Source organism: Psammomys obesus, unplaced genomic scaffold (genome assembly GCF_907164565.1).
Source record: "Psammomys obesus unplaced genomic scaffold, mPsaObe1.curated_primary_1811, whole genome shotgun sequence".
Lineage (NCBI taxonomy): Eukaryota > Metazoa > Chordata > Mammalia > Rodentia > Muridae > Psammomys > Psammomys obesus.
The window spans coordinates 836325-859836 of record NW_026596287.1 but is presented as its reverse complement, the minus strand read 5'-3'; the positions used below and the strand labels follow the sequence as shown (position 1 = coordinate 859836).

At 44.8% G+C, this 23512-nt stretch overlaps 3 protein-coding genes and 3 non-coding genes across 6 annotated transcripts; 4 read left to right on the top strand and 2 right to left on the bottom strand.

Annotated features, from left to right (window-relative positions):
- Positions 1-521: 521 nt before the first annotated feature.
- Positions 522-1729, top strand: LOC129668885 (vomeronasal type-1 receptor 4-like). Its single transcript, XM_055596983.1, has 2 exons — positions 522-534; positions 822-1729. Exon 2 carries the CDS (start codon positions 824-826, stop codon positions 1727-1729), a length of 906 nt encoding a protein of 301 aa, XP_055452958.1. The 5' UTR covers positions 522-534; positions 822-823.
- Positions 1730-7302: 5573 nt separating this feature from the next.
- Trnas-gcu (transfer RNA serine (anticodon GCU)) lies at positions 7303-7384 on the top strand. Its single transcript has one exon. It is a non-coding gene; the product is annotated as a tRNA-Ser (tRNA).
- An 8320-nt stretch (positions 7385-15704) lies between these two features.
- LOC129668855 (histone H2B type 1-C/E/F/G/I-like) lies at positions 15705-16085 on the bottom strand. The gene has a single exon (XM_055596957.1). The coding sequence runs from the start codon at positions 16083-16085 to the stop codon at positions 15705-15707; it is 381 nt and encodes a 126-aa protein (XP_055452932.1).
- Positions 16086-16341: 256 nt separating this feature from the next.
- On the top strand, positions 16342-16766 carry LOC129668859 (histone H2A type 1-E). The gene has a single exon (XM_055596961.1). The coding sequence runs from the start codon at positions 16380-16382 to the stop codon at positions 16764-16766; it is 387 nt and encodes a 128-aa protein (XP_055452936.1). The 5' UTR covers positions 16342-16379.
- A 5440-nt stretch (positions 16767-22206) lies between these two features.
- On the top strand, positions 22207-22280 carry Trnat-agu (transfer RNA threonine (anticodon AGU)). Its single transcript has one exon. It is a non-coding gene; the product is annotated as a tRNA-Thr (tRNA).
- A 920-nt stretch (positions 22281-23200) lies between these two features.
- On the bottom strand, positions 23201-23274 carry Trnai-aau (transfer RNA isoleucine (anticodon AAU)). The gene has a single exon. It is a non-coding gene; the product is annotated as a tRNA-Ile (tRNA).
- Between the last annotated feature and the right edge of the window lie 238 nt (positions 23275-23512).

Sequence of the window (23512 nt, the reverse complement as noted above, 5' to 3'; positions counted from 1 at the left end):
AACAAGTCTTATATTCATTTTTTAATCACATAGTAACAACATAAAAGGCATTGTAGGTTTCTTGCTCTGAAAGATGCTAATGTTGATGCATTAATATAAAAATACATAATGTTGATGATAAGGTTGTTTTTATTTGTATTGCTTTTTGTTCTGTTGGGAGAATTCTAGGGTTTTCTTGGGGTGGGGTTCAGACAGAGTCTTGTTATGTGACCATGGCGGCTGTCCTGAAACTTACTATGTAGCCCAGACTGGTAATGAATTCATAGTAATCCTCCTGTCTCATCCTTCTTCAAGTGCTGGGATGAGAGATGCGAACCACCATTCTTGACACAATTTATTGAAATGATTGTCTGTATACTAGGTGTGCAAGAGGGATAGAGGCAAAGAAAGGTGCAGGTTTGAAGAACTGCCCAATAGGAATGTTAACAAAATCAAACAGAACATTCAGGAAGACATTCGAGTCGGTAAACTTTTCACTTTATTTCAACGAATACTGAGATTCAAAATACATGGACTGTATATACATTTTGCATATAATTTAATTTTACTAATATGGAAATCAGGAGAGTAAATCTGTTTGGTCATTTCAAATATTTTTTTTATCTTCTCCCACAGTTACCACTTAAAGTACAAGATGTCCCATAAAGACAACAAGAAGAAAAGTAGAACTCTTTAGATTTAAAAAGAAAATCTGTTTCATTCCACGTGTGAAGGCTGTCTTTTATATGCTAGAAACACTTTATGACATAAAGTATATTTTACAGATACATATCATTTCTGTTATTTTCCTCAAACCCTTTGCAAGATCCCCAAATTCCTGCCCATGAAGTTAAAAATGGTTTTGAATATTATTGAAATTACGATATTCCTTCTTCTAACTGGACTTGGCATTGTAGCAAATCTTTCTGTTTTTGTGAGGTATGTATGCACTTTTGTTGGCTCTGGGAAGAAAGCTGTACACCTTATCCTCATCCACTTGGCTTTGACAAATATTATTATGCTTTTTTCTAAAGGAATGCCAACGACAATAGCAGCTTTAGGTCTGAGGCACTTCCTTGGTGATCTAGGCTGTCACATTACTGTTTATCTAGAAAGAATGGCCCGGGGCCTCTCCATCTGCACCAGCAGTCTCCTCACAGTGGTCCAGACCATCATCATGAGCCCCAGAGCCTCCTGTTGGGGGAGGCTCAGACTCAGGTCTACAGGACATGTGCTTCTCTCACTGATCTTCTTTTGGATTTTCAATTCTGTGATCAGCATGAACCTTCTCTTTTCCTTCAGAGACAAAGGTACAAACACATTGCCACTGCCTAAGAATAGCGAATATTGTTATTTCAAAAAGGAAAGTCAGAAAATAAACAATGTTTTTCTCACCCTCATGGTCCTGAGAGATGCAGTGTTTCAGGGTGCCATGGGAGGGGCCAGTGGCTACATGGTATTTCTTCTCCACAAGCACCACCTGCATGTCCTCTACCTTCAGAACTCCAAGCTTCTCTACAGAACTCCCCCTGAGCTGAGAGCTGCTCAAAGTGTCCTCCTTCTCATGCTCTGTTTTCTTTTCTTTTATTGGACTGATTGTGTTGTTTCTTTATATTTATCTTCCTCTTTAAAGAATGAATCCTTAACAATGCATTTTCAAGAATTTCTGACCCTTGGTTATTCAGTTCTCAGCCCATTTATGCTGATTCACAGGGATGGACACCTGACTGAATGTTGTCAGGTTCAATAATATTCGAGAAGCCATGTTGCTTTGATCTCTTCAGAAAGGAGGTTTGAAATGGCTGTTAGTATGTTCGATGCTCTGTATGTATTTTTTAATCAAGTAAGAAAAGCTTGATCAGGTAAAGATAGGTTCTCACACAGCACAGCTGGTGACAAGCTGCCTACATCTGACACATGCTGGCAAGTTTGAGGCCCAGGTCTCCTCTCATTTTCTATCCCATCATCCTTGAACATTTGGTGTGAACTGTGTCCATAGTTGTTGGATTTTCTCCACTGAGCATCAGGAAGTGAAGATGAGCAGAGCAATGTGTCAACATCTGTACAAACTACTAAGTGAATCCCTTTCACTCTGGAACTCCATTTCTTGGAACCAATCCTTCAGATAGAGGTGTTCACTGAAGAAATACAATTTAAAAATAGTGTACATCATTCCAAACACATTGCCTAAACACCAAACAAGGTGGAAATTTGTTAGCTACTTGAAAATATTCAAAGACTGGGTGTTTATCTCAGTGTCAGAGTGACTTCCTCTATGGCCAAGGTCCAGGAAACATCTTCAGAACCAAAACAGAGAATACAATTTATCCCCAAGTATGCACACATAAAATAGAATTTTACAGCTTATAGGTTTGCTGAAGTGGCTCAGCAGGAAGACACTTAGCACCAAGGCTGAAAACTTGAGCTTTTTGTTCAGGACCCACATGGCAGAAGAAGAAAACTGACTCCTTCAGGCTCTCCTCCAATCTCTAAATGTGTGCCATGGTACATGCATGCCCCTTCTCATAAATAGATGTAATTTTAAAAACTTTAAAGATTTGGGGATGGCATTTATAAAATAATGAATGAGCTCAAAATGTACTGCTATGAAATGATATTAAGGGGTATTTTAATTTAATATAATAACAATGAGAAAGCAATGTAATATAGTAATATGAATTAGAATTTTCTCTCCATTTGCGAAAGTGAAACTACTAAGAATTATTACATTTGAGGAAAACTAGAGAAAAGGAAGTTTAGTTAGTACTTCCTTTTAACTTTCTGAGTTTTTTATTTTTTTTAAAAAATGAGAAAGCTGAAGAAATAAGGCGGCAGTCAAGAGCACATACTTCTCTTGGAAAGAGCCCATATTTGATTTTCAATACAAGTGGTTCACAGTGGATTATAACTCCAGGTCCCGGGAGATCTGGTCCCTCTGGTTGTTTGTGGTACCTATTCACATGCATTCAACCTAAGGGTCTGTCAAGAGATCAATAAGCAAACTGTCATAGGTACACTGAATGAAATATTTAGCCATAAAAAGAAAGATATCCTAAGGGTTTAGGTGGGAACTGCAAGTGAGGAGCAATTGGAGAGGAGTATGGGGAGAGGATCAAACAAAACCTGGCAGGTATTAGCATGCCATAATGAAGCCAACTATTCTGCGTGCTGAAATAAAAAGCTGAGATAGATAAACAAATGGATAAAAAATAATCATCACAAAAAAAAAGAATTTATAACATAAAAAAAAGAGCAAAGCACCCAACACACAATAAAGGTGATGAGAGAAATAAAAACAGCTCTTAATAGCCTAAAAGGAAAGAGGAGGAGAGGAAGAAGAAACAACAATAATCCTGGCATTTCGGAGCAATATGAAGAACGAGGCAGAAAGCATGCTCAGTGAAATATGCCAGCCACTGGAAATTACTGCATGATTTCAGTTATGTTAGGCGTTAAATTCTTAAGAAGACAGAACAGTGGGGCCAAGACTGGGGACTCAAAGGGGGAAATAAATTAAACAAGGGAATGCATTCAAGAGACCAATTAGGCAACACTGTGACAATGAGTACTATCTGCTGGAGATCAGTTCCAACTGCAAAGGTTCGGGTCTTCAGACAGAGAAGGGGCGCAGGACAAAGTGAGGACACTGACCATCTGTTGACATTCAAGCAAGTGGCAGGGACTAGCTAGAGCTGTGTTTGTTTATACAAACACAATCCCGCTCACCTGAGCAGTGACATCATTTGTTATTTTATTTAAAGAAATAACATCAGCAGTGCATAAGCCTCCTCATTACAAAAAGCCCTCAATAGTTTCCCTTCCTCCTACCTCCCTCCCAGTGGGTCAAATAGTCCCCAACCTTATTTTATACTATAAATCACAATTTCAGCAAGCCAAAAGTAAATGTCTAGCCAGCCATGTCCTGTGAACATGAGCACACACCCAGCTCTCAGCAAATGCAGTTACAGTTATGCAAGGTGAGAGACAGACTAAACATTTGTGGGTATAAGCCACAAATCAAATATCACCCCTTTGTCACAATACTTTTTTAATCGAAGGCAGAGACATGCTCATTGCACCTGATATGTACCTATCAATTTCTGATACCGTCTTTCCAAGAACCATTTCTTAAGTCTCTATCAAATATAGCTTCCCTATTTTTTACATCTCTGTTGATCAGACACAAATTCTCCATTTTAAGTCTCATTGATCAGACATAGCTTCCTCAGTACACTTATACAAACAGGATCCACTGCTCTCCACAACTGCCACAGGCCTACTCAGTGTGACTGTTTCTCTCGGGACATGATTATGGATCCCAAAATACCTAGGATTAATGGTCACATCTGGAGGATCGATAGAAGCAGAGAGGGTAGAGGAAGGTTTTAACCCTCAAAAGAGGATTGAGAAAAACACAGAATCATCCACAGGGCTTTCAATCCCTGCCTTGCCCATGACAGACAAAGTTGAACTATTGCTATGAGTATAAACAGCATAGCAAGAGCAAGGAGAGCTAGGTAATAAGTATAGAGGCCACCAAATTCACCACAGGTCCTTGCCGAGTAGGAAGGAGTTTCCATTCCCTGAAGATGCTGCATGGCCACCACCAACTACCATTAACAACAATATACTATATTAACAACAATATACTATATGTATACTATACACTATGTATAGTATAGTATACATACCATACTATATATAGTTAATTCTCTTAACGACTAAGCCATTGTTCCAGCCCCCATAATGTTCTATATTCAGGACAATTGCTTAGTAGATTTGTAAGTGTCCCTACTACAGAAAATAAAATGTAAAGCTCGTGACATAATAGTCATTCCACAGTGTATTCGTATTTCCAAGCAGTTGGGCTTGGTAATACACACGTGTCTCGTTTTGGAGGCTAAGATAAAAAGGCCACATTTGAGACCAGCTTAAGTTATCTAGCAAAACCTTCTCTCAATAAATATATCAAAATATATATAAAAGAAACAAACAAAATGAAAAATCAACTTGTCCATGTATTTTATTAGTATTTACTATCACGGAGTGGAGAGATGGTTCAGTAGCTTAAAGCAGAGGCTGTTCCTGCTGGGGACATGAGTTTGAATCCCAGCATCCACATGGCACCTGTAACTCAAGTTACAGGTTGTCTGACACCCTCTTCTGTCACCTCCTGCACAGCGTGGTCCTGGACAACACCTGACTGAGAACATCAATAGGATGAAGGACACACAGACAGAAAAGCTGGCATTAGGTGGCTGTGAGCATTCTACTGAGTAGCAACCCAAAAGCGAAGCATTTTTTTTTTTTTTTTTTTTACCTACAGCATAGGAGGAGGGGTTAGCTAGATTCTGTAGGAAGTAAGAGGTCTCTAGAGTTAGTCTCCAGCTATAAACATCCAGGAAGAGAGACCTGCAGTAGTTGCTAGTTTTTGCACACATTGGCCAATCATTTGTAAATATCGAACTTGCACACACTGTCAATATTCCTTCACAGACCAGAGGAACAGCCTTGCCAACTCCAAGCCTCACCTGCAAACAGAAGGCTTTGTCATTACCATAGGTCTGAAGCATTGTGATGTGTAAAGAAGTGTGAGAAAGAAGTCTATTTCAGAACTTATACATATGCTAAGTATGTACAACTCCTGAAAAGGAGGAAAACATCAAAAAGTTTTTAGTCAAAATAAGCTGAATTTCCTAAGAAGTTTACTTGGGAAATATTGGATTACACCGGAAGAAGACAGATGGAGGAACTCCAACCTAAGATAACACAGTTAAAATAAACTGCCGACAGCTGCGTTGGTGAGGCTGCTTGGCCCGTCCTCTTCTTTGGAAAGTCCTCTTCACTCTCCAGTGACCGCTTAGAGAGTGTCTTAGTTAGGGTTACTACTGCCGCCATGAAACACCATGATCAGCAGCAGTTTGTGGAGGAAAAGGTTTTATTTCACTCACAGTTCCATAAGCCTGTTCATCACAAAAGCCTGAGGACAGGAACTCAAGCAGGGCAGGAACCTGGAGGGCTGCTGACTGGCTTGCTCATCGTGGCTTACAGTGCAGACTTCCTTATAGAACTCAGGACCACAAGCCCAGGGATGGCACCACCCACCATGGGCTGGGCTCTCCCCGGTCAGTCAGGAGTTCAGAAAATGCCCTACAGGTAGCATATAAATTAATGAATTGTTTTAATGCCAGAATAGTGAAATGCCACCACTAAAGTAAAAGAAGAAGCTGGCCTACACAGTTTGAAGCAATTAAGACTTTAAAATATATGATTCGCTTTGTTCAGATTTTTTTAAGCTTAGCTCTAAACTGAGAAGTGAAGTATTAGTAAAGGATTCAGCTAAGATATAGAGAGAAAAGTCAATGATGCTCCATGAAGAAAATGACTTGCTGGAAGAGAGTGGAGAATAAGTTTTCTTCGGTGCAAACTGAGCACAGAAAGCAAGGTAATGGGAGCGCCAAGCTTGGACCAAGTAGGTCACGCAATAAAGCCACAGCATAAACGCTCCTCAAAGAAAAAGAAAACAATTAATCTCTGTGACTCTTAAATTCACAGAAACACATACACAAAACGAAAAACAAATCTTAAAAAGAAAGTAAGAAAGCAAACGGAAAAAAAAACATATTTTTCAAGCAAGGAGTACTGTTGTTCAACCCTGAAATTCCAGCACTGAAAGCCTGAAACAAGAGGGCTACCACGAGTTTGAGTCCTAGGCTACATCCTGTCTCAACAAAAAGCAAAGTAAAAAAAAAAAACAACATTTTGCTTTTAACTCATTTTCAAGCGGTCATTTAGGGCTTTGATTAGTCAGTAATCACTATCCGTGTTCCCTTACCTCTATGCTCTTCATTTCTTCATGTCCTAAGACAAAAACAGTTGAAATAGTAAACTGCACCTCCTTCCTTTCCAGAATCATCTGGTCGCTCCGGCACACACCCTTCCTCTCCCCATAGCATGCGTGTGTGTGCATTCGTGAGCATGTACTTTCCCAGGCACCGCGTTCCTTGGAAAATCAAACGCTGGCTAATCCGGGTCCCTCTACTGCGACGGCCTAGGAGAAGAGCCCAGGAGCTCTGCCACGCCCGCCTTGCCACGCCCACCGCGTGGCCACGCCCCCTGCCGGGAGGGACCGCCCAGGATGCTCCTCGCCCGGTCCCGGCTGCACAGCCCCGCCCCTATGCTTGGTGGGGGGGGGGGCGTTTCGCCCCGCCCATTTTCCTCCTCTGGGGACAAGTGCGTCCACGCCCGCCCCCGACGAGCGCCACAATGCTCCCGGGCGCCTCAAAACCCTGGCCGAGCCACGTGGCACCGCCGGTACGCTCTGACGAGGTGGCCGAGTGGTTAAGGCGATGGACTGCTAATCCATTGTGCTCTGCACGCGTGGGTTCGAATCCCATCCTCGTCGGTTTGGCTTTTATTGAAGAACGAAGGTTTCTATGTAAATGCAAACCCCAGGTAGCTAAATCTTACCAAGCTGTTCGGGTTTTAACCACTGTGAGTGAACTGGTCCTCCCTGTTGATGGAGTGTGAGCCAAGTGTCCAGTTTGATCAGTTCCCTGCAGTTTCTCCTGGCTGAGTTCCTTCCTGGCCACCGAAGTGAAAAAAAACTGAGAAATCAAGTTTCATTCTGACGTTTTCATACTTGACTAGCAGTCCCTCTTTTGGAAATCACCCTGAGCACTAAGAAAAGGCCGGAGCGTGCGTGCGCACACACCAGAACCACTGTACCAGCCTGGAATTACTACTGCCTGTGTACTTTGGACACAAGGAAACATGCCATGTTTGCACGGGCATTTGGGATCTATCTAGTTAGTGGCACGGCCGGAATCTCAACTTTTCCGTTCTCTCCCTGTGCGTCCATTTGCTGTCTACCTGTCAGACCTTAGAGTAACTAATTCCCCTTCCCCGAGGCAGAGGGAACGACGTAAGAATAGATGGCGAGGCGGGGGAGGGGCTGCTGTGAAATGCTGTCTTCTCTCAGCAGCCGCGATTAGCTGCAAAAGATCAGGTCACTTTTGCACCACGGGCGGGGGAGGGGCACAGAAGCTGCGGCCCTCGCTGGTGACTCACTCCCGGATGGCAAAGTCTCATCTTTTTTGGATGGGAGTGGTCACCCCATTCCCGGGGGCACAACCCCACAACCGTGTGTGTACAGACAGTAAGACTCAGAGGGAAAGTAAACAATTCAAACAAACAAACAAACATGAAGATAGAAGTGGGGGCCAGTTCTGGGGATATTTAGATGGGGGAGTCATCGAGATCCATTGTGTACATTCATGAAATTTTCAAAAATTAAAAATATTGTTTTAAAAAACTACCAACTGCAAAATTTATGTTAGTATAAAATAGCCACGCAAGTTGGGCAGTGCTGGCACATGCCTTCAATCCCAGCACTAGGGAGGCAGGGGCAGGCAGATTTCTGTGAGTTCCAGGCCAGCCTGGTCTACAAAGTGAGTCCAGGACAGCCAAGGCTACACAGAACACCCTGTCTCAGATAGATGGATGGATGGATAGATAGATAGATAGATAGATAGATAGATAGATAGATAGATAGACAGACAGACAGACAGATAGAATAAAAATAACCATGTAATTATCTCAGAACTATTATTTCTTTGCGTTTATGAAATTCCTGCTTTACAAAATAGCCTTTTATTTGTTTATTTATTTATTTTTAGGGATTTGTTGCTGCTATTGTTTGTTTTTGTTTGAGACAGGGCCTGTTCATATAGCCCCTGGCTGTCCTGCAACTCACTGTGTAGACGGACCTGGCCTTGTACTCAGAGATCTGCCTACCTCTGAATCCTGAGTGCTGGGATTAAAGGCCAGAGCCACCACACCCATCAGGTTCTTTTAAGTTTTGGTTCTAAAATGTCACACTAGACAGTTCACACAAAACAACTGCTTAAACCATCAGAAAGCACCTGCATAACCATAGCAAAGGCAGCTAGATCCTCAAAGCTAGCTTCTTGTAAAACGGCCCACAGAAGATGCTGAATATTTAATTGAATTCAGGTCCCCCCAAATATCTTGGTTGTTGAATATAATTGGGTATAACATGAAACTGGGGCTAACATGGAGTCTTGTTTGTTTGTTTGTTTTGAGACAAGTTTTCTCTGTGCAACAGCCCTGGCTATTCTGGTCTCACTTTGTAGACCAAGCTAGCCTTGAACTCACAGAGACCTGCCTGCCTCCTCGTTTGTTCCGAGTTCTGGGACTAACGGTGGGATTGACCACGCCCAGGTTAACACGTAGACTTTGAAGCTACTTACCTGACTCTTAAGTCTTTCTCCCAGCCAGCCAGGGTGGCCCGCTCATATAATCCTAGTGCTCAGGAGGCAGAGGGAGAAGATTCAAACCAGTCTTAGTGTGTTGGAGGCTAACCTGGATTACAGCTACAGAGACCATGCCTCCAAAAACAGAAACACAAACACACACAAAGAAAAGAAACAAAATTCTGCAATAGTTATTCACTGTTTGGCCTTTTCTGCGCAGTTAATTCCCTGCATCCCTGTGTCCTTCATGAGTCCTCACTGTTGGAGTTTCTAGTGAAAAGGTTCTTTTTAAAGTTAGATATGCTACTATGTCTCACGTGATTGAGACCAAGGACGGATTTCTCTCATGTCTTACTCTTATCTTCAATGTCATTTTCACAGTTTGAGTCTTCACACGATTGCACCCCACTCTGTGTCATCCTTTCCCAGTGAAAGGACGGGCTCAGCTCTAGTCAATGATGTGCTCAGTCGCCGTGACCCTCCGAGCCTCTGCTGTGGGTAGGGATGACACTCGTCTCTGTTGCTTCTGCCCTGGACTCAGCACCTCGTAGCTGGCTGCCACTGTGGAAGCAGAAGTGAGAGGGACAGCACAGCGAGTTGTGGGGATTCATGAGGTGCTGTGGACTGCCCTGCTCCGCTCCCGGTGTCTTCAGATCTGCAGTTCTTGGGTAAGATGGTGTCACGGCCTGAGGCCTGAGCGAGGGAAGCTGCCAATGGTGGGAACTGAACATGACAAATTTCCTGTTTTCTCCTATGATCCAGGCTTTTTCAACATTCCCAGGAATCAACAAACTCTTTTTTGTTGTTGTTGTTTGGTTTGTTTGGGTTTTGGTTTTTGTTTGTTGGTTTTTTGTTTTTGTTTTTGAGACAGGGCTTCTCTGTGTATCCTTGGCTGTCCTGGACTCACTTGTAGACCAGGCTGGCCTGGGATTCACAGAGATCCACCTGCCTATGCTTCTCTAAGTGCTGGCGTTAAAAGCATGATCCATCACACAGGGGTAAATCAATAGATATTAAAGAAATAACAAATTAAAGAAGTAACAGAGAGAAGCCTCTCTGACAGGGGAGCAGACTCTATGAACTCGGTGTGAAACAGCCATCCAGAGAAGAAAGGACTGGGCACCAGTCAGCTGGGAAACTGTGTGATGAGGAGTAATCCAAAACCCAAGTTAGGAAGGTAGACGCTCTCCTGAAGGACTTCAGCGGGGTCACCTGACCAAAGTGAACTCTGGAGTCTACTTCGCTCCCTGGGATGGTTAGGAAGGCTTAAGATGGCAAAAGGCTGAAAATTCAGAACTCGTTCTCGCAGGGAAAGGCTCCAAATGCTGGGACATTTCACTCCAACAGCCTCTGTCACAAATGCGACACTATAGTCCTTCGCAGAACTGCCCTCATGAATTAAAGGATGAGTGAAAAAGAAGCAAGGGCAGGAAAAACTGGGAAGACGTGGCAGGAGGACGAAGGGGAGGATGGAGGACATAGAGGACGCATCTGCTGGAACAGAAGAACGTACGTGTTGCAAAGCGAACACGTCCTTCTTCCCCTCCTGGGTGCTGCCACTGAGCCCTGTAAGACGTTCGTTCTCTCCGCTGGTCTCAGCTTCTTCTCTAAAATGAGAATAAGTAAGCCAGGGAGATAGCTCCGTAGGCCTCAGTTTAACCTGTGAGAATATGTTAAAAAAAAAAAAAGAAAGAAAGAAAGAAAGAAAGAAAGAAAGAAAGAAAGAAAGAAAGAAAAGAAAAGAAAAGAAAAAGAAAGGAAGGTAGGGGTTGTTGTAAGAGCGGTTGGAAACAGGTGGACCCCCCTCCCGGGCTAATTGGCCAGCCAGCCTACGCTACATAGCAAATTCCACAACAGTGAAAGACCTTCTCAAAAAATTTAATTAATTAATTAATTAATTAATTAATTAATTAATTAATTAATTAAAAAAGATGGGGCTGACTGAAGAATGAGACCCAAGGTTGTCCTCTGGACTCTACACACATAAGTGTACGTGCATGTACACATAGGTGCTTCCTCATGAAAATACACACGCACACAGGCATGCAGCAGAATAAAAGTAAAGTCATGAAGATAATGATTTGTGTTAGTGAAAACAAGGATTTAGATGAAGTAAATATGACAGACATTTCATCATCTCCGGCACATACTGCTGAAAAGCTTTTGCCAGTGGCTGCTAAGAGGTACTTTAGAGAAAATACGGAAGAGGCATTATCTCAGCCCCTACGGCTGCAAGGGCAGCTTTAAAGTCGGCTGGACAAGCCGCCTGCTCTGTATGACAGAGAAGACTCTTGCCAGCTCACCTGTGGGTCCTCGAGACAGAAAGACCATCAGAACAAAAGAAGAAAGACAAAACAACAACAACAACAACAACAAAAGATTAGACAAAAGACAGGCAAAACTAGGCTTTCCTGGTGTTAGGGCCCGGAAGGCCTTCCCCGCAGTGTAACAGCCCCAACCCAGAGAGAGAAGAGCTGTTTATCCACCCCACCCTCCGTAAGGACGGGGACTGGCCACAGCACTTTCCACTAGTGCCGGATCTATTTAAGCACAGGGGTGAAGGAAGCAGTGTTCGCCATATGAGTCCTTATATTATAAACTGTTGGGACCAACGTCCCACCTCCCACCATCGCACTGCTAATTTAACTTACGTCTGCTTAGGAAGTGCTCTGAAAATCCAGCAAACTTTAAGCCCCTTCTGTTATCTTGAGACAAGCATCAAAAAAGAGCACCTAGCCATGGTGTAGCACGCCTTTAACCCCAGAAGTTTAGAGGCAGAGGTGAGAAGAGCTCTGTGAGTTCTGGGCCAACCAGGGCTACACAGTAGGATTCTATCTATAAACAAATACATTTAAATATCTTTTGAAAGATCTAAGTTCCAGCTACAGGGAGATACAAGACTTAGAATGGGGTAACTACCTTTCTTGGTACATTAAAATAATAATAATAATAAAAATAAGGTTCTGTAATTGCCATTAGCCATTAATGAAAAACAATTTGAAAAATGGAGAGATCTGCATCTTCACAAAAATGAAGCTTATTTTGGTTTTTTTTTGCCAGGTAGGAACACTAAAAGCGCTCAGGGGATCCATAGAAATGTTATCGAGTGGCAAAAGCTCTTTGGGAACCCTCTTTTGGAAACAGTGAAGCAAAGACTAATTGCTTCATGAATTTGGCCGGATTATATCGCCTTAGTTAGGGTTATTATTGCTATGATAAAACACTATGAACCAAAGCAAGTTGGCGAGGAAAGGGTTTATTTGGCTGACATTTCCACATCATAGTCTATCACTGAAGGAAGTCAGAGCAGGGTTCAAACAGGGCAGGAACCTGGAGGCAGGAGCTGATGCAGAGGCCAAGGAGGAAGGCTGTTTACTGGCTTGCTTCCCATGGCTTGCTCAGCCTGCATTCTTATAGAACCCGGGACCACAGGCTGAGAGCCCGCCCACAAATGGGCTAATTAAGAACCACTAATTAAGAAAATTCCCTATAGGCTTGCCTTCTGCCCAGCATATTCTCAGTTGAGGTTCCTTCCTCTCAAACGACTCTAGCGTGTGTCAAGTTGACATGAAACCAGACAGCACAAATACTCGGTGCTCGACGCACTGCCCTAGAACCTAGGAAACTTAAGTGATCAAAATATGTTCTACCCCCATCTCAAAATGTGCCCTTTGCCAATTTCAAAATATGCTCTCCACCAAACCCAGCTCCTGAGGTATTTAGTTTCTAGTGGAAAGAGTAGGTAAGTGAAGCTAGCAGGCAAATGATCAGGAAAAGAACAGGATGCCAGATCCCAGACCCTAGAATAAAAAAAATATGTTATCAGTAGTGTAGATGACAAGGTGTCAGAAAAGAGACATTGCTCATTAGAGGAGACTGGAGGTTCCAATTAAAAAAGAGAAACTCCATGTCCACCGCACAGTGATCCTGGGCACAGGGGCCACACATGCATGCCCTTCCTCTCAAAGAGGAGAATCAGACTTCAGAAGAGATTCAGCAGTCAGGCTGCGGGACCCCTTCTCAGATCGGGTAACCAGTGTACTAATAAACTAGTAGGACATGTCGGTCACGTTACTCATGAATAGAAGAGGGTTCCAGGAAGCTAATGAGGAAAGCCGAGCAAGAGAACCACGTGAGGAACATATTTAGCCTCGGCCGTTTGAATCCGCAAAGGAGGCGATGAGGAGCCCTGTTATCTGTCTTTACATATTGCATGTGGGTACCTGTAAATCTAGTAAGCACGGCTTTTGGCAGAACGTCAAAAATAAGCCCCGCTGAGCATCCGTTCATACAGCAAAACCGTTTTTAAAACGACAGAGAGGAAGGAAAGAGGCCAGAGCTCTTTGAACTTATGGAGAAATAGTGGGACATGCCCAAGGGAAGATGAAAGATCAGGGTGAAGAAAATGGCCTCACTTAAGCTATCCACCCTGAGGGCCTAGGGCAATAACCTCATGAGCTGATAGGTTCAGAGACTGCATCTTTTAGCAGCTTTGGTTGAGCCTTCCCAAGAAGTCGTCAGGACCATCCTGGGTATGTGGCCTAGAATTGGTAGATAGTGTGTCATTGTTTATTCTTTTCTTTCCTTAACCAAGGTGGTGTCTAGTCCAGAAGAGCGTGACTAGAGTTTGGCATAGAAGTTGAAAAACATAAATGATTTAAATATTCCCTCCCCAGGTAGAGAAAGGAAATGGGGCGTTGGAGACTGCTGGGAGGAGGACTGATCTGACATTAGCTGTAAGACTCTAGGCGAAAAGGCCAGCTGCATTATCCTAAATGGCCACAAGATGGCGACAGATCTCAGCTAATCTTCAAGATAGAAAAAACCCAGCTCTGCAGACTCCTCCTTAGGGCCAACGGCTCCTTCCAGCGCTTTCTTTTTGTGATTCCCAGGCTTTGAGCTACAAGATTTGGGACTAACACTGAGTGGTGATTTAACATGGAGTTTCTCTTTACAAATGGATTCCAATCAGCACGGTGCTTATCTACCAAGAGAGAAGTTATGTTCATCAAATGAGGCTGCATTTCTTTCCCTGAGCAAAACAAAATCAAAACCAAAAAGTAACGTAAATATTTTTGGAGATAAAGGTTTACCAAAGAGGAGGTTATGGCCCACAGGTTGAGAACCTCTGTACTAGATGATCGTGTTAAAAGCCACATTAAAATTTTAGTCATGATCTGGAATTTTTTTTTTTATAGCCATATTACCAGTTTGTGATGAAAATTTTGTTTGTTTTTGTTTCGAGACAGGGTTTCTCTGTGTAGCCGTCGCTGTCCCGGACACCCTCTGTAGACCAGGCTGGCCTCGAACGCACAGAAATGTTTACATTATTAATAACAGCAGCACAATTACAGTTATGAAGTAGCAATGAAAATAATTTTATTATTACAGAGGAACTGTAGTAAACCGTCACAGGGTTGGGAAGTCTGAGAACCACTGCTCTGGGCCTTTTTTGTCATATTTTGAATGAATGTACTTGAGTTTCTGATCACCAGGGGCTGAAGGATCAACAATGGTTAACAAGAGAGCAGCACTACGGAAGTGAAACCTTTGTTATGCTGGAGCTTAAAAATTCAGCTGATTAATGCCAGACCAGCATCCTATCATTGAGCCAGAAGTCTGGGAAGCATTTCCTCAGGGTCAGGACACAGAAGCTGTGTCCAGTGAGGGTGGGAGAGAGTCAGGGTGGGAGTGGAGGACGAGGTTAAATGCATAAGTCTCCCACGGAGCACCGGTTTTGAAGGCATGAAGGAGTCACAAAGAACTGTGGGACGGTTTTGAGAGCTCATTGGTGAAGATGCAGCCTCAGTTGCAATGGATCGAAAAGGTCAGAGGAGCCGCGACGCCTCGTGGCAGGGCTGGCGTCGCCTCCGGTCATGAGTCCGCTGCAACCTTCCCTACACTGGAGGCCCTGGCACCCCAATTCCTGAGCAGAGGCGACAGCAAGACAGAAGCAGGCCAAGACAGGAGCTGGCCAGAGCTTACAAGCCGTGTGGACTCCGGAGGGCAGTCAGTAGAGCTACCAAAGCCTTTTTCACAGCCTACATCCCGACTAAACCCCAAATATCAGATACTTGGGGGCTATGCTACTGGACATTGAGCAGTATGACTTGAAACTTTTAGTAGCACATTTTAAAACTCATTTGATCTCCTGTGTTCCGTTTATGACTAGTCCAAGTATAATCTGTTGGGAATAGAATACAGCTGTTTCAGGGTGCAGAGACATACCTAGACATGGTGAGGCCAAAAGAAAACTCTGCCCATCAAATTTTATCCCAACTGAACCAAGTGGATGTGTGCAAACTTACTATGCTTGCAGGCCAACACTCGGGATGAGCTTTCCACGGGACTCTGTTCCCCAAAGTACCAAGGTTGACAATGCAACAGCACTCTTAAGAAAAAGTGGGTGGCTCTGAAAAGAGCCTTTGGGTCGGGAAGCGAGCCGGGCGCTCACTTGGAGCTGGTGTACTTGGTGACGGCCTTGGTGCCCTCGGACACGGCGTGCTTGGCCAGCTCCCCGGGCAGCAGCAGGCGCACGGCCGTCTGGATCTCCCGCGACGTGATGGTCGAGCGCTTGTTGTAGTGCGCCAGGCGCGACGCCTCGCCCGCGATGCGCTCGAAGATGTCGTTGACGAACGAGTTCATGATGCCCATGGCCTTGGACGAGATGCCCGTGTCGGGGTGCACCTGCTTCAGCACCTTGTACACGTACACCGAGTAGCTCTCCTTGCGGCTGCGCTTGCGCTTCTTGCCGTCCTTCTTCTGCGCCTTGGTCACCGCCTTCTTGGAGCCCTTCTTCGGGGCGGGCGCCGACCTCCCGGGCTCGGGCATCCTGACACGGCGCGAGCTACAGCGCCGGGGACGCCGGCCCTTCCCTTTAGAGAAGCTGCATGCAAATGAGGCGCAGGAAGGAACGCTCGCGATTCGCTCACAGTGGAGCTGTCGTCACCGCGGACTCTCGACCAATCGAAACGCCCGTCGTCATAACCGCTTCCCATTGGTGTAGAGCAAACGGCGAAGCCAACCAATCGCATCGCATTCCGTTCGCGCCCATGGGAAAGTATAAGAGCGAAGGTCCTCGGCGGTCCGTTCGCGCAGTTGGTAACGGCTGTTTACTGTTCGGACATGTCTGGACGCGGCAAGCAGGGCGGCAAGGCCCGGGCCAAGGCCAAGACCCGGTCGTCCCGGGCCGGGCTGCAGTTCCCCGTGGGCCGCGTGCACCGGCTCCTCCGCAAGGGCAACTACGCGGAGCGGGTGGGCGCCGGCGCCCCGGTGTACCTGGCGGCCGTGCTGGAGTACCTGACGGCCGAGATCCTGGAGCTGGCCGGCAACGCGGCCCGCGACAACAAGAAGACGCGCATCATCCCGCGCCACCTGCAGCTGGCCATCCGCAACGACGAGGAGCTCAACAAGCTGCTGGGCCGCGTCACCATCGCGCAGGGCGGCGTCCTGCCCAACATCCAGGCCGTGCTGCTGCCCAAGAAGACCGAGAGCCACCACAAGGCCAAGTGAGCAGCTTTAATTAAATACCCCCAAAGGCTCTTTTCAGAGCCACCACTTTTTCACGGAGAAGCTGGAGCACGCACACCTGAAAGCTCACTTTTATTAACTCGGTTTAAGATTACTTTGGCTCTTTCAAAAGGTTAGTTTTCCATTCTGTAATGAAAGTGTAGTCAAATGTGTAAAACTGCTTTCTGTCCGGGTGTGACTTAGTTGTTAAATACGTTTAACGGCTTCTGACACTACAGGGGTCCGTTTGGATTTTGAGAGATTTTTGTTCCTTTATGTAATCTTTCTCAGGAAAGGTCTTGGTCTAGACCTAGACCAAGCTGGTCCTGCCTCTGCCTCCAGAGTACTTTGGGACGGCCACCGTTAGGCCATCTTTAGAGGATTTTAAGGAAGCAGCTCGACAGTTGGTCTAGTTGGCCTTCAACAAGTGATAGGAGCTTAAGCTTTTATCACTTTCACCGCAGCATAATTCTACATTTCCTCTGTTAAAACAGACTTCCCAAGCCCTACACTGAGCTCCACAGTTCACAGTATGTATCTGAAGGTGTCCCAACATCGTGCAGCCTAGAAAATCCTAATCTGCGTGGAAATTGCTTGCAGCTGGGTCAACAAAGGCGCGAGAGAAGCCAGGTAGTAAGATACGCCACAAAGAAAGCGCAGAACGGGTGAGTTAAAGAGGTGATGTCGATGAGTAGTTTGTTGCTCAACAATAGAGACACGCTCCAACGTATCGCGTGACGTGTGCCAGGTAGACTACAAATGAGACATTCAGGCCAGCTCTAAAACTTCCCGCATGCATAGCCGAGGGGGAAGGATCGCAGAATTGATGGAGAGCAGGATGGCCAGGGCAGCCCTACTGTGGACTCCCTTCTTACTTGAACCCTCCTGGCAGGAGAGTGGTCAGCCCCGCCCAGCAGTCAGGCCCCTCCCGCTCACCTCTCCAACTGCCATAACAGCCTTTCCAGCCTCTAAGCTCATCTCCAGGCCCTCGGTAGCACCCCTTCCCCGATAATGTTAATTTGGGGTGAAGAATCTCAACAAAAAGCCACCAGTCCCAGAGCAGGAAAACCCTGAGCTCACCCAAGATCAGAACACCCTGAAAACCTCTGCCCTAGAAAGCCCCACCTCAGAAACCCTTTCCTGTGGTCCTCAGCTGGGATCAGGGGACATTTCTAGGTTTGTCCTCCCTCGTCCTGAACCCTCCCAACAAGTCTCATGAGAGTGCACGTCAGTTATTAAACACAATGTGCATGCAAGGGCTGTTTGCTGGCTTTGTTTTTGTATTCTTTACTTGAAGCCTTTTTCTCCACCCCCCACCCCCCACCCCACCCCCCACCCCCGCAAGGGGCTGAAGTAGCCCTCATTTATCAGCCCTACCATGGATTCTCAAATTCCTACCCACAAAGTTTCAGAAACACTGGGCTGAGATGTCTTCTATCCCAGGTTGGCTCCCCTGCACCTCAAGTTCAAAGCTATGTTTCCGGGTAGTAATAATCACAAGTGTGAGAAATTATGGTCTGTTTTCAGCATGAGATGCACCTAAAGTCCGTCCGTTTCAGATAAGCAGGTTCTAGCTGGCTCGGGCTTTACCTCAGAATTCCGAAAGTTTACAGTCATCTGCTCCATGACTGAGAAGGGGGTGGGGGTAGTCTCCTGGAGAGAGGGCAAGTCCTGAACAGGAGATTCTCCTGACAGATCTGGGTGCTTTAAAAACATCTTGCAGAGCAGTAAAGGGGCTCAATCCTAGCACTCAGGAAGCAGAGGTAGGCAGATCCCTGAGTTTGAGGCCAGCCTGATCTGCACAGTGAGCTACAGGACAGGCAGGCTGCCATAGACAAACCCTGCCTCGAAAAGTTAATTAAGTTGAATAAATTAATTAAAGTTAAATAAATAAATATTTAAATATTTTTAATCCAGTTTTTCTCCGGATCAGCACACCAGCCGATTTTGCCTTTTCTGTACGCTGTGTCCCTTTATTCGGAATTAAGTGCATATTAAAAGCTGATTCATCCTTCACTTGTCTATTGAATTTATCTAACTTTCAACAGAGCATTCATATTCAATGCCACCAGTCCTTTCTCTTTTGTGTGCTCTTCTCACTGCCTGGTTTTATGTGGATATGGGCACCCCCCCCCCCCCAAAAAAAAAAAAAAAAAAACAGTTCATGGTGCTTGTGTGTTGTTCAGCATTTTTTAATCCCCACAATATTTTTGAAACCTTACTGCTCAGAGTAGCAGAAATTCAGAAATAGGGCTTCTTATTCACCGTCTGCTAGTGAGGAGGATCAAGTTCTCACAAGCCAGGTGAGTGACCCAGCACAGAGAATGTATATGCTCTGCATTTTGTCCAAAAGGTAGAACTTTAATCATTAGTGTGCTGAAATATTGACGACTCCAGGTTCAACAGAGTTGACCTGAGAGGCCACAAAGTTGCAAGCAGTTGGTGTGACGGGAAGTCACTGCTGAGAAGAATTCCGGGGAATGTCTGGTCTTTTAATAACAACAGCCATTTGCAGCGAGAAAAGGTGGAAAAGGAGATCCAACAGCAACCCAGGACACAAGGGAAAGTCTGTGCTTTCACGGGCCTGAGGAAAGAAGGTTCTGAATTTAGAGAAGGGTCTCTTAGTTCAGCCGGTCAGTGAAGGTCTTGGGATATAAGGCAAGACCTGAGTAAACTACTATTGCCTCAGCCCACTGTGGGGCCTGTAACGTGTTAGCTCAGCAGTCTTGGAGAAGTGCTGGAAAGGACAGAAGGTGTGGCTGATCCTTCTGCCAGGGCAGCCTCTGAGTTCCAAAGCTCAGCATGTACTGTATTATCATGCTTAGCAAAGTACATGCTTAGAATAGATGAGTCAGGCATGGAAATTCGCTCTTAGCTTGTGAAGAGAACTGTCACCTAACAGGCTTTAGAGACTTAACAATGTGACTGTTTGTGTCACTTGCTCCTGGGTTCCATTGTTCTGCCTAAAGACTTGTCTAGCAGGAATGAAGCCCTGCGTGCCGTGCCGTCCCAAATGCTGAAGAGAAAAGAAAAATCTATGGTGTTATTTTTCTTCTCTTTAATATAAAAAGAACCTAAGGCACTTATCTACATGACTCAACATCCTAAAAATTAAAACCTAGGCATTCTTTTTTGAAGATAACTTATTTTTAACCTCACAACAGGAAAAAAAAAATCCTTTTATATGGAGTTTATGGAGTATAATTTCAGAGATCACTCAGCACAACCAAAGTTCAAACTGAGAGTCTGTATTAAGCCGGACAGCAACTGCCTGGAAAGAAACACTTCTCACAGAGCAGCCCTGAATGCATGTGTGGGGAGTTTTGAAAGACAACACAGAAACACTACGTTCTGATTAGCAATTGCAGTGGAAATCAAGGAGTTTTTAACAAGAGCCAAGAACATGCAATTCATTGGGGCATTTTCCCCCTGAGTTTCTATAATAGCGTTGGGTACTTATGTGATGTTTTAGGGCAGGAGTAGAAAACAAAAATGAGTCAAAATGGAGAAATCTTTACTCTGTTACCATGACTTCAAAGGTAACAAACTTTGAGGGAGGAGAAAAAGTAAATTTGGTCATCACAAAGCCAAGAATCTGGTGTGACTAGTATGGAGGGGACAATATGAGATCTGAAACCCACAATTCACAGGACTGGGATGTGAGACACACCGCTGAGGCTGTGCCTCGTGGTGTTAGCCTCACAAAGAACACGGACCAACAACAAGAAAAGGTCATGTGGAAGATACAAGCTGTAGCACCTCAAATAGGAATGGTCCCCACAGACTAACTCGCTTGAATGCTTGTCCCATACGGGGAGTGGCACTTTTAGGATGGGTGGTCGTGTTAGAGGGCGTGTGGCCTTGTTGGAGGAAGTGTGTCACTGGGGGCGGGCTTTGAGGTCTCCTATACTCAAGCCATGCTCAAAGCGGCAGTCTCCATCTGCTGCCTGCAAATCCAGATGTAGAACTCTCAGCTGCCTCTCCAGCGCCGTGTCTGCCTGCCCAGTGCTATGCCTCTCAACATGACGATAATGGACTACGTCTCTGAACTGGAAGCCAGCCCCAGTTAAATGTTTTCCTTCATAAGAGTTGCTGTGGTCATGGCGTCTCTTCACAGCAATAAAACCCTAATAATCCAAATGGCTGGGAACGTGGGTCAGTTGGCAGAGAGGGTGCTTGCCAACTAGACCCTGAGTCTAGTCCCCAGCACCACAAAAGAGAAGTTCAATCGGGTGTCTAACATATAAGTAGATGACCAAAGCCTTAATTATATATATGGAAGGTTTTATGGATGAAATTTTCGCTCTGTGCACTATTTGTCACCATTAACACATCACTCTAAACATTTTCAAGTAGTTGCCCTGATTTAAGAGTTGACAGGAATGAACAGTACAAAGTCCTGGTGGGAATGTCAGCTGATTAAAACCAAACTGAGTAAGTTGGTCATTCTGCTTCTAGTTATCAAAGTAAAATGCCTGCATAGGAGCACAGAGGGAGCTGAGACAATGGAAACAACCTTTAGCTTCTCCCCTGAGACAGATGATAAGCAGGGCGTGGCGAGTGCCCACAGGACGATTTTTAAAGCTATTAGAAATTATTTGGGTATACACAGGGTAACTTTGGTAGTTCTTGAAGTCAAAAGATTTTTTTAAAAAAAGAAGAAGAAAAAGAAGAAAGAAAAACTCACTCATATGCTGGGTACAAACCTTTGATCTCAGCAGTAGAGCAGCAGAGACAAGGAGATCTCACTCTGTGAGTTCGAGGCCAGCTTGGTCTACAAGTCAAGCTCCAGAACAGTCAAGGCTGGTACACAAAGAAATCCTGTCTTGAAAAAAGAAAAGAAAGGAAGGGAGGAAGGGAGGGAGGGATTGAGAGAGAGGGAGGGAAAGAGAGAGAGAGAGAGAGAGAGAGAGAAAATGCAGAAGGGAATGAAGCAGGAAGAGTTTCCTCAGAAGCAGTAAAGTGGCAGAGATTGTGTCTCATATCTGATGTTTTTGTTTTGTTTATTTGTTTCTGTTTGTCTGGGCCTGCGTACCTAGCCTTTTAAAACTTGCCTTTTGATCTCCTTATAAAATGCAGACTCTGTAGTAAAATAAAATTGTGTTGTTTTGTTCATTGTTTTATCTCCAATACCTGAAAAAGTAGAAACTGAAGCCCAGTGAAGAACAACTTCGGGGAAATTGTTAAACTGTACTGAAATATCCAATTTTTCCTCTAGGGGGCACAAGTCACCTTGAAATAAAAAATTTAGACCCTTCGATTTGAAATCAATTTTAAACCTTATATTTGAGGAAATATTTCTTAAATGCATTGCGTTCTATTTTTATACGAAGCTGGAAACCTACACGAACTTTCCTTGGTGCAAAGTCAAGGAAACATGGGAAATTGCTGTATTACGCGTAAGACTTACATATACTATATAACTGAGCAGGGTCTTGGAAGGGGTCTTGTGGCTTAGCTGGTCAAAGCGCCTGTCTAGTAAACAGGAGATTCTGGGTTCGAATCCCAGCGAGGCCTTCCTCTGCTGTTATACTTTTGTGCTTTCAATAACGCACCATCTCTAAAAATGTTGAAAATGCTTCTGGCATTTCCAGTACACACTCTTGTACTGAACTGTTCTGATCTCAGAGAATCTCTCAGTTGAACTCTTCTGACAGAGAAGCTTCTAAGGGGTAAATGCTTCATGATGCAAAGAGGGAAATGGAGAGTCTACAGTCAGTAAGTAGCAAAGGGCTTGCTGATGGCAGGAAGGTTGGGAATATTTTCATTGTAAGAGAATTATCTTCCAATAGAGTGATATTTCAAAGTTCTGCTATAGAAATTCAGGCTGTGATCTCTTGGCCTATGTCAGCCAACATTTCCAGTCAAATGATGGACTTTGACTGCCAATATCAAACAAAGAATTAATAAGCTCTGCCATTTGGTTTGGAGTAGGATTTATTTCTTTACTTTTGAGAGCAAGGAAAATAGTTATGCTGAAACTTGTACCCTGACCATTCTGTCTTTCAAGAGCCCTAAGAATTTTGGGTTGTCTTTATTGTTTGGTATGGCACAGAAAAGCTGAGAGTCAACATTCGTTCTGGCTCCTCATCCTCCTGACGTCACCCCCCACAGCTAACAGCCTGCATCACCGTCCACAATTGAACTTGTCTTTTCTCTTATGAAATCACATCAGATCTTTCTTGTTTGAAATACAGATAAATGCAGCCATGTTGTTTTTCATCCACACAGTTTTGTTTTTTATGCTTCCGTCAGAACCTTGGGCACTTTAAGCCAGGCACTAACTCAAAGCCTGGCTAAAATATATATGTGACATCCTGGGCATAAATGGTAGGGTCCTTGGGTTTGTTCGTCGTAAACGGATTTAAGACCGTGCAATTGTGATAGTTCGCGGTTGGAATGAAGACTGCAGGCCTGGTAACTAAAATACTCGCTGCTGGCCCGTACGGGGATCGAACCCGCGACCTTGGCGTTATTAGCACCACGCTCTAACCAACTGAGCTAACCGGCCGCCACGCAGTCTCATGCTCTCTTTAAGTCTACTTGATGATACGTAGCCGCTACGTTTCGCGCCGGGAAATTGCAGGCTGCGGCTACCTGAAAAGACAGACGAGACGACGAGCAGCCACCCTGCGCGACCCCGCGAACACGACCGCTTCCCCGCCAGACACCGAAGCTCTCTCACTGTCATCTGGGAAACCTCCGAGAGAGAGCTTGCGCGTCGGCGCCCGAGTCAGGCCTGGAGGAAG

Coding starts and splice junctions, on each gene's coding strand:
- LOC129668859 (XM_055596961.1), top strand. CDS start 16,380: ATGTCTGGACGCGGCAAGCAGGGCGGCAAGGCCCGGGCCAAGGCCAAG.
- LOC129668885 (XM_055596983.1), top strand. CDS start 824: ATGAAGTTAAAAATGGTTTTGAATATTATTGAAATTACGATATTCCTT.
- LOC129668855 (XM_055596957.1), bottom strand. CDS start 16,085: ATGCCCGAGCCCGGGAGGTCGGCGCCCGCCCCGAAGAAGGGCTCCAAG.